The sequence below is a fragment of the Akebia trifoliata genome, chromosome 16, assembly GCF_017979445.1.
Source record: "Akebia trifoliata isolate Shusen 1 chromosome 16, ASM1797944v1, whole genome shotgun sequence".
Lineage (NCBI taxonomy): Eukaryota > Viridiplantae > Streptophyta > Magnoliopsida > Ranunculales > Lardizabalaceae > Akebia > Akebia trifoliata.
The window spans coordinates 16,151,915-16,162,015 of NC_141390.1; the positions used below are offsets into that span (position 1 = coordinate 16,151,915).

The window sequence follows — 10,101 nt, forward strand, 5'->3', positions numbered from 1 at the left end:
TGAGTCTCCTCGAAATCTAATGAAGTTGACCCAGTCATATTTCAAATGGTCTCCACGATTTTCCTTTTTAAAACTACACTTTTGACTAATTCACATACTCTATTATTGTTTATTAATTTTGTGGTGAGAACCTGTAATTTTATAAAGTTATATTAATTATTGGGGCTCATGTTAGCAAAAGCCATTAAATTTGATAATACCGACAAAGGCAGAGCTGGTAGTTATAAATAGTGTTGAAAGGGATATTTTGGTAATTTTTCCCAAAAAGGGGAAAACACGGTTTATGATTTTAGAAAGAAAGACGTTTCGAAAGGTGTTTTCTTTACTTTCTTACCAACCAGTGGTTGCTTATTCTCCTCTCTCTCTCTCTCTCTCTACCCTTCATTCACGCCGCTTTCACCACCTCCTCTCACACTTACTTTCTCCTTTACTAAAACAAACCTCAACATTCTTCATGACCATCTCCATCTCATTCTAAAGAGAATTCTCTCTCTCTCTCTCTCTCTCTCTCTCTCTCTCTGAAGAAGAAGAAGAAGAAGAAGAAGAAGAGAATGTCCCAATTCTCTCTCTCTACCACCACCTCTCATTTCTCGACTCTGCTTCTCTCTGATTTTCTCCTCTTTTGCTCCTTCATACTCACTCACCCTTTATACTTCTCTTACTTCATCTTCTTCTCTCCCTACCTTCTCAAGCTCTCATCATTTCTCTCTCCACTTTTCCTCACAACCTCTCTCCTCCTCCTTACACTCCTCACCATATCTCCGGGACTTGTCGACAACGACTCCTCATCACAAGACTCAGAGTCCAAGTTGGGTTTCTTCCTTACTTCATATCATACAATTTTAAACACATTACGGTCAAGGCTTGACGATGAAACTCTTGATGAATTCCCTCTCTTGGAGGAATTTGAAGCATTCGTGTTGGTGTTCGAGGCATCTAGCTTCATTGTAGACGAAGATCGGAATGAAGAGAGTTATTTACAAGCCACTTACACTCGAGATGTCAAGTGTTTGGATGATCGAGACATTGTAGATGTGTCTAAAGATCTAGCTTGCAATGTAGAAGACAAAAGGGTGGAATTCACTCAAAAAAAGAGTGAAGAAAATAGCTTAGAAGTATTAACTTACACGATAGAAGAGAAACAAGCAGTGGAATCAAAGGGTACGGATTTCAACAAAGTTGAAGAGAAGAAAAGAGAAGCACTGATATGTACAAGATTCGAGGAACCAACCAAATTGTCTTCCGATAATGGAGGAGAATACACAATATCAGACGACACGGAGAATCAAAAGATGTTGATGAGCTCCAACCTTGGGACATGTGGGTCAATGAGGAAAGAAAAGGAATGGAAGAGAACATTAGCTTGCAAGCTTTACGAGGAGCGAAAGAATGTTGATGGAGGTGAAGGGATGGACTTACTTTGGGAGACTTATGAGGTAGATTCAAGCAAGATGAAGGCTAACAACAAGGAGAAGATCAAGGTGAAGAAAAGCAAAAATGATCAATATAACGAGGATGAGGACGAGGAGGAAGAAGAGGTGGATGTGAAATTGTGCTGCCTACAAGCATTGAGATTCTCAACAGGGAAGATGAATTTGGGGATGGGGAGGCCTAGTCTTGTTAAGATTTCCAAGGCATTGAAAGGGATTGGGTGGCTTCACCATGTGAGTAAACATGGTAAAAAAGGGAAGAACTAGTTTTTTTTTTCTTTTTCTTTTTCTTTTTGTTCTCCATGGTTGATGCTAAATGAACATGATAGATGTGTATTTGTTGAAGAAATCACATGTAAAGATGGTAATTTAAAATTACAAGTAATTGCTTTCTTTTTTCTCTGCTCTTCATATTTTTTTCACCATTAGAATTGAGACCTTATATGTTAAACAGTACTACATCTCCATACCCACAATGTATGGACCTTTCAGGCAAGACAAGAACATTTGAGGAAAAAAAACATTTTTAATTGGTGAGATGAGATCCCATATAAAAATAAAGAAAACTTAGTCATTAATGAGAGCACACACAGAACTTAAGTTTAATGAGGGGGGTCATGAGGGCTACATCTTGTCTAGCACCAAACTTGTTATCTTAAGGGCCGATAAATCATGGCTAGAGGTTAAGGGCAAGCCTGTCAATAGTTTGGATTCAAATCGAGACTAAGTTCAATTTTGGAATCATTTCCTTGAGAATCAGATCGGATCCAAACTGGGACAGATAGCTTTTTGGATAGGGTCTTTATCGGATCTTGACCTTTGAACTTAACTCCAATTCGAGAACAATTGAAATGAATTCGTATAAATTTGATTTGGTAAACAGAGTATATGGTGGAACTTATATATTTCTCACATGTTATCTGATGGTGATATTGATCCAAAACTAATCTGGTGAACCATTGGATAAAATCTTGGTCTATCAAATCTTTGATCCAATGTCATGCCATCATATCAAATTGGATCGGATTCATGGTTTTTAAACTTGTCCGAGATCGATTCATATCGCGCGAGTTAATTCGGTATCGGAATTGAACAAGACCAACTCACAAAGTATTTTGAGACGACCGCGTATCATGAGATAGGCGAGTCCTCTCGGACGATATTTTCTAATATCTCGACGATATAAACGAGACAATGCAAAAAATGATTAACTCACGAGTTAAACGAGACGTATTGTCCGAGATTTTGAAAATCTCGTCCGAGTTAACTGAGACAAACGAGTTAAAGCCTCAACCCTCTATTCTTTCACCCCCTAAATTTTTTTTTTAATTCTATATTTTTTTGGATTCATTTTTTAATAGGAATGATTTCTAAATTTTTTCGGATTTTTTAAATGGTAAAAAATCATTGTCTCAATGTCGAACGAGATGTATCGTTCGAGTCAACTTGGTATTAGAGCTGAATGAGACGAGACGAGATACTGAGTTTAAAAATCATGATCAGATTAGAGGTTTGATACAATCCAAACAATTTGTCCACTCATCCCGTTGCAATTTGTCTCAAATTATAAGGAATTGAGATTTGCTTATAACGAAATATTGTGCTAAGCTAGTAAATCAATGGCATGATGCCACATATATTGAATATCATCACCCGATTGGTTAGTTGGAGAGAAAAATGTGGGAGAAGATGATTATGACTTCAAAATTTTGAACCTTAATAATTTGACTTACCCTCGTAGCATACTCAATTGACATCCCAGACATGACATGTTTGGAAACCGTAGATCTATTCTCTTCAGGATACAAAATTGCACTGCCTCATAAAAAGTGCAATTCTGTTTCTCGAGGAGATGAGAGGAGAACAAAGTTACTATTCTCAAACATGTTTTGTTAGGGGCTGTCAATTGAGTTTGTCACGTGGGTACGTTAGATTATCACGAATCCAAAATTTTATCCTTTTCTTTGTACATGTGGCATCTGGCCATTGATTATCAGCTTAGGAAACTTTTTTATTACCAGCTAATTCAGGCTTTGGTATGGGCAATGCCTTTTGACGTTCTTTATACTCTCTCAAAGCCAATCAAGATTAGTCAACATCATTTTCCACTTTAGAAAATGAATCGTGATAATCTGACTATCACATGGCAAACTCAATCAACTACCCTAATTTGAAAAACTTTGGAAATCATAGATTTGTGCTCCTCGAGATACATGATTGCACTTCCCCATAAAAAAATGTATCTCGAAGGAACCGCGTATCCTGAAGAGTGCTGATCTATGATTTCCAAACTTGCCACATCAAGTAGTTGATTGATTATGCCATGTGGGGTAGTTAGAAATGATCACAATTGGAAACATGGTTTTTAAACTCGTCTGAGACCGAGACATATCGTCCGAGTTAACTCAATATCGAAACTGAATGAGACCAACTCACAAAGTCATTTTTTTAATGAGATTTATGAGTCACAATTCAATTTATTGATTTGTCTCACGAGACGTCTCAAACGTATCAAAAAACTCATCTGAGACGGCTCAATATCGGAGCTGAACGAGACGAGACGAAATATTGAGTTTAAAATCCATGATTGGAAAATGTATCCATAGCTAAAAAATATTGATTGAGGACCACATAACAAAAAAAAAAATTCTATATTACCACACCAACTTTTGCTAATGCTACATCAAATGTGGCTAATTCTTTGGTGACTTACATATAAATTGGGGTGATGTTAGCAAACATTGGTGTGGTAATAGAATCTTTTTAAAAAATCTCTAATTTTGCACACACACACACACAAAAAAATGGTCAAAATTCCTTTGGTGGAACATACTCATTTAATTTGAAAGAATAATGTTGAAGTGACCTCAAGAAGATTATACCTCATATCGTACACCCTTCATGACGTGAAAGTGTGTGAGAATCATAGATTCTTTTCATAGAGATACGAGTGAAAAAGCATCTGTGATTCTTATCACGTGCGATATGAGGTACAAGCATCCGACAAGCTTGAAGTCACTCCAGCACAGCTCTATTTGAAAAGCAGGGCAAACATTTTAAAATACTCAATTTACATAATAATACACGTAAAACTGTTTTAAGTTGGTTTCGAGACCCTTTGAAGTTTGATCCACCTAAGCTACCTCAGGAGATGATGTGCCTAGGCATTGGCGCTGGGTGCAGTTAGGTCGTGTAGTTGTAGTATTTGCTTATATATATTCCTGTGTAGTGTGTACCGTCTGAATTTTAATCTTTCTTCTATTTATTTTAGCAATCTTGTTGGCACCTCTCCTATTTTGTATGACCTACAAATAGCTTCCTTGAAAGACCCTCACAGCTCCTCACACATTCTGTCAACATCGATAAATCCTAACAAAATGTCTAAGGTTTAAATTAAGAGAGATTCTATTACACAGCAATTTTTACTAACACCACCTGCAATTCATATGTAAATCACCAAGAATTAACAAACATCTTGAGGTGGCGTAAAAAAAATGGTGTAGCGATAGAAACTCTCTAAATTAAGTTAATTAATCTTATGATCTAATCGAGGGTCATTTTTTATGATCATAAATAATTCGAGATTTCAAAAAAGGTTAATGAAATAAAGATGGAATGATGGTGATTGGGATGAGGAGCCACGAATGTTTTTTAAAAATTAAAAAATAAAAAATAAAAAAAAATTTATCGGTGTTGCTATACATGGTGTGTTGATAGTAAAGCAATTTCTTTTTTCTCTAGCACGTTAAAAGAAAGAAAAGAAAGGAAATAAAGATAAACAAAGGGGGAATATTTCTCTATCTGCAACTCTTCTTCGTTTATTTCCCTATCTTTCAATAAGAAGTGCCTGCATCTTGGGTTGAATCGTCAAGGAAAACAACATTGCTTATACTGACTCCTTCAAACATTTTTCTCCTAACTGAAATTTGTTTTATTCTCTCTGTGTCTCGTGAAAAAGATGGCGTGTCGATGTATTTTTGATGATCAGATCGATTTCTAGTGAGCTTTTTAATTCAATTTCTGATTCCAGTCGCTAAATTTGAGCTTTTCTTGCTAGAAAATCTTGTTTCGTTTGACTATCGTGTGCGGACAAAAAACCTATGATTTTAGGTTTTGTTAGCGATTGAATAGTTCTAGAGAGAAAGATTCTAGTGAGAGATTATTAGGGTTTGGTAGATCGACCTTGAAAAAATCGGGACGGAAGGGATTCAAAATTTCAGATTTGATATAGTTAGTGTTCAAGATTGAAGAGGCTTGAATTGGTGCGGAATTCATGAGATTTGTTACGAATCCTCACCAAAAATCAGCCCATTCCAAAACTTCTAACCCCATAAAAACTGGTTTACAAAAATGGACGGTCCACAATTTTTCTACTTGTAAACATGGGGCTAGAAATTTCGGAATGGGCTGATTTTTGGTGAGGAGGATCTTCTAACCGTAGAGATCATCCTCACCAAAAATCAGCCCATTCCAAAACTTCTAACTCATGTACGACAAAACACGTAGGGTAAAGCGTAGGATGCCGAACATTTCCATATATTATATATATATATATATAGGGTCGGGTTTCGTAGACCTCCATTACGACTCACATTACGACACACCGTTTTGTCTTATATGGGCAAAAATATTTGGAATGGGCTGATTTTTTGTGAGGATGATCTCTATTATGAGGAGATCATCCTTGCCAAAAATCAGCTCATTATGAAACTTCTAGCCCCATGTTTACAAGTTGAAAAATTTTAAATCGTCTAATTTTTGTAAATCAATTTTGATGGGGTTAGAAGTTTTGGAATGGGATGATTTTTTGCAAGGATGATCCCCTCATCACAGAGATCATTCTTGTAGACATGAAATATTCGCCATGAACCTCAATGCTACTTTGTTTGGAGCCGCCACCATTCTTTTTTGGAAATGGGTGTAAATGGGCACCCGAATCAATTTTTTTGAAAATCATTTTTTTCATGGCATTGGAGTGACTCTCATTTGTTGTAAAGGGCAAGGTCTACTTAAGATCTAGGTAAGGAAGTCCGATTAGAAGATGGGGAAGGTGTTAGGCACCCCATCCTCTCCACCAAAGGTGGTTACCTTGCTTAGCCATTTTATTTTGTAAAAACTCAAGAAAACAAATATTAAAATGCATGAGAATGTATGATAAGAGTGGTGTGTGCATTAAGTGAAATGTTCCCTAAAAAGGGATATTGATTTCAATGTGACATTAGGGGAATTTTATTAAAAAATGACCCATGTAGCCACATTACTTTTATGAATGTAAATGTTGGTTTGAGCTTTTAGAGAGACTCTATGATGAAGTTTCCTTTGAGGCTACATCCTTGATGCATGGATGCATAGCTAGAAACTTAGTATTTCACCCCATCAAGAGGGTGACACATTTCTTCATCATTGCCATGCATAAGTGAGTGTGTGCATTGTGTACAATATGATGCATGAAACTAAGGTAAAAAAGGCTTCAACCCCCATCCTTTCGATCAAACCTTGGTCCAATCTACCGGGGATGGGAGAGGGTATGCATTACATCCTAAGGGATTTCTAAAAAGAAAATAAAGTAGAGGGTTAGGAGAAGAAGATGCAAGCTAAAAATAAATAATCTACATCTTAACCCCACCTTGTCCCTTGGTGGTCTTGAACCTTGAGAAGTAGACTTGAGAGTTGACTGAGATGGTTGAAGGTTGAGTTGAAATTTTAGAAGGTAAGATAATGAGTAGGAATTTTGGTAGAGTTTTAGGTTGAGAGATGGGGGCTTGAGAGCATGAATTGCTCATAGAAAATGAGGGTATTTATAGAGTTTTTAGAGAACTTTTGGGGATAAAGTGGTCCAACCCTAAAAATAAAGAAAATGGACATGAGATTTAGGTTATTTCTTTTTGGATTTTCCATTTGTATGAGGGTAAAAATGAAATTTGTGAAGAAACCCTAAAAACATTCTTTGATCCTTAGTTTTTTGGTAAATAGAGGTGAGAGAACAAAAGTACTTTTGGGAGGGTGAATAAGGGAGTGACATGTGTAAAGGTGGAGTCGTAGGTAAAAAGTAGATCTTGGTTCATTTGTAAATAATAAATAAAGCAATGGTGAAAGTATAATTTTGAAATTGACCAATGGGAGAACAAAAGTACTTTTGGGAGGGTGAATAGGAGAATGACATGTGTAAAGGTGAAGTAGTAGGTGAAAAGTAGACTTTGGTTCATTTGTAAATAACTCATAAAGCAAGGGTATAAGTATATTTTTGAAATGAACCAATAAGATAACTCCATGTATGTACTTGAAGATTCCCACCTTTTGAGGGTATAATGGGAACTTCCCTCACCTTTATGGATTATTACCAAAAACCAAATAACCTTTTTGGTTTGACTAAAATTTTTGAGAAGGGCATTCTTGAGTTTTCACCAAAGGGAAGTTGACCCTCTAATTAGATGATGCATTGGGCATTGAGGGCTTATGAGGGATCAACATGTGTCATCTTGAGAAGGGGTATGAGAGAATGGGTTTGGAGTGGGTTTGGTATTGGGCTTAGAGAATGGATTTTGTCTTGGGCTTAGGTTAGGCTAGAAAATGGATTTAGGTTATGGGTTTAGAATGGCATTGGATTTTGGGCATAGGTTGGGCTAGGTAATGGATTTGGGTAATTGGGTTTAGGACTAAGAGAATGGACTTGAATTTAGGTTAAAAGACGAACCTTGTTTTGGGCTTAGATTTGGTTAGGGAGTGGACTATGTGAGGGTATGGGTGATGGATCAGTTAATGGAGAATGAATATGAATTTGGAGTGGGTTAGGGACAAAGTTGAGCATGCAAATTATATGACATGATGCATGTATGCATTAAAATGATGCCATGTGGCAATGCAGGCCTATTGAAAGGCTTAAGTCCTAAATTGAAATCAATTTGAAGAAGTATGAATTTTCCTAATGGGTTCGGGCAAGTTGGGGTGTCTACAGCTGCCCCTTTTTGCATGAGTTGCTTGCAAAGAACTGCAAAGAATAGACTAGACCCTTATTTGTCCGAACCCAAAATTATTCATCGCAAGATGGTTAAGAACGTCGAATGGATTGAAATTTTTTTATAGAATGTGACTACCCAAGCACGGGGTCTGACAAGGTTAGTTTTTTTGAAACCCTTGACTTCGAGGCATGGAGCTCGTTTGAAGTCTTGGATTGATTTGGTTTTGAAAATTTTTGAAAGTGATTGACGTTTTAAACCATGCAATGCAACTTTGAGATATTTTTTTCTTTTTCCCTTGTTGATTTTGAATTTCGAACTTAGTTTCCCCTTCATTGAAGTTATAAGATCATCTTGAGAGAGCTTAGTGTAGCGTGACCATCCTTGAGAGAGACTTGCATGATGGTATGATATTTGAGTATTTGGTGTGTCATCATGCCTCGGATGTGAAGAGAATCATCGTTGACCAAGTTGCCCAGATCAAGTCCTAGAGGATGACTTGTTGCCTTTTACGCTTGCCAGAGAAATGCTTGAGTGGTTCTTTGCCCGTTATTCCTTCTTGTACCCTGCTCTTAATGATAATAATGTAACATTATTTGAAATGAATGAAATAGGTTTTTTACGTAGTGGCCTCAGATATATCTACTGTTTTCGAAAACTCTTGATTTTAATAAAAGTCCTAGATTCTTCGTCATAGGCCAAAAATAGTAATTTTAATGATGCATTTTTTTGTTCATTTTTTTATTTTTTTATTTTTTTATTTTTATTTTTAATTTTTTAGGTTTTAAAAGATTACCTTTGTCGAATAATCTGTGACGGACTAGTGTTTGATGACTCTAAATGTCAACGATCATGGTGCTTTTGCCAAATGTCAAGGATACAAGTGTCAGCTAATCCTTAGCCTCTTTAGAGTCATCCCCGAGACTGAGAATTTTGACTGAGTTATCTTCGTTGTATCTGGTTGAACATTGAGGATTTCGAGATTTTTGCCGTTCACAGTTTATACTCTTGCGGGCCAGGAGTTGTTGTTTTTTTTTTTTTTTTTCATTTTTGCTCCTGGCGCCAGTTACGGTTTTTGCTAGACCCGATTTCCACATTTTTGCACATCGACGCCCTTTTTGGGTTTTCATCATGCCGGTGGTTTTGATCTTGCCATGGACTGATTTTTTTACTCATGGTGCCCTTGCAGGTTTTCACTATGCCCTTTCAGTCTATGCTCGCTTTATAGATTTTCACCTTGAATGCCTTTCTCGATTTCTTTGTGCTCCTCGTGGCTTGGTGACTCAAGTTGAGCTGCGAGATCAAATAGTCTACTCTTCTAGTGGCGCTCTTTCTTGAGTTACAGATCTGGACTCCCCTCTCGAGTTCCTCCGACGATTTTCATGGTGCGGTGACTCAAGTTGAGCTTTGAGATCAATGACTCTACACTTCAAGTTGTTCTTTTTTTTTTCAAATATTTGACCTGGTCTCCCCTCTCGGATCTTCCAACAACTTTGGCGGCTTGAAACCCGATTTAAGTGGCAAGATAGACAGCACTAACGATGTTTTCCATGGCATGCTTCCACCGTGATTGAGTTGCCTTGAACCATTTCCTAATTTGAGAGGACTTTAAATAGGACGAAACGTAAGCTTAGGCTAGGTTGTGAAAGGATATAAGGAAGGTTGAGTCTGGATTTATTGAGGTGTAGATTGGACACGGGGTTTATCTGTTTTTG

General features: G+C 37.0%; 1 protein-coding gene across 1 annotated transcript; it reads left to right on the forward strand.

Moving 5' to 3' along the window:
* The first annotated feature begins 368 nt into the window (after positions 1-368).
* LOC147382636 (acidic leucine-rich nuclear phosphoprotein 32 family B protein) lies at positions 369-1,839 on the forward strand. The gene has a single exon (XM_086429367.1). It carries the CDS (start codon positions 552-554, stop codon positions 1,695-1,697), a length of 1,146 nt encoding a protein of 381 aa, XP_086285493.1. The 5' UTR covers positions 369-551; the 3' UTR covers positions 1,698-1,839.
* The last annotated feature ends 8,262 nt before the right edge of the window (positions 1,840-10,101 follow it).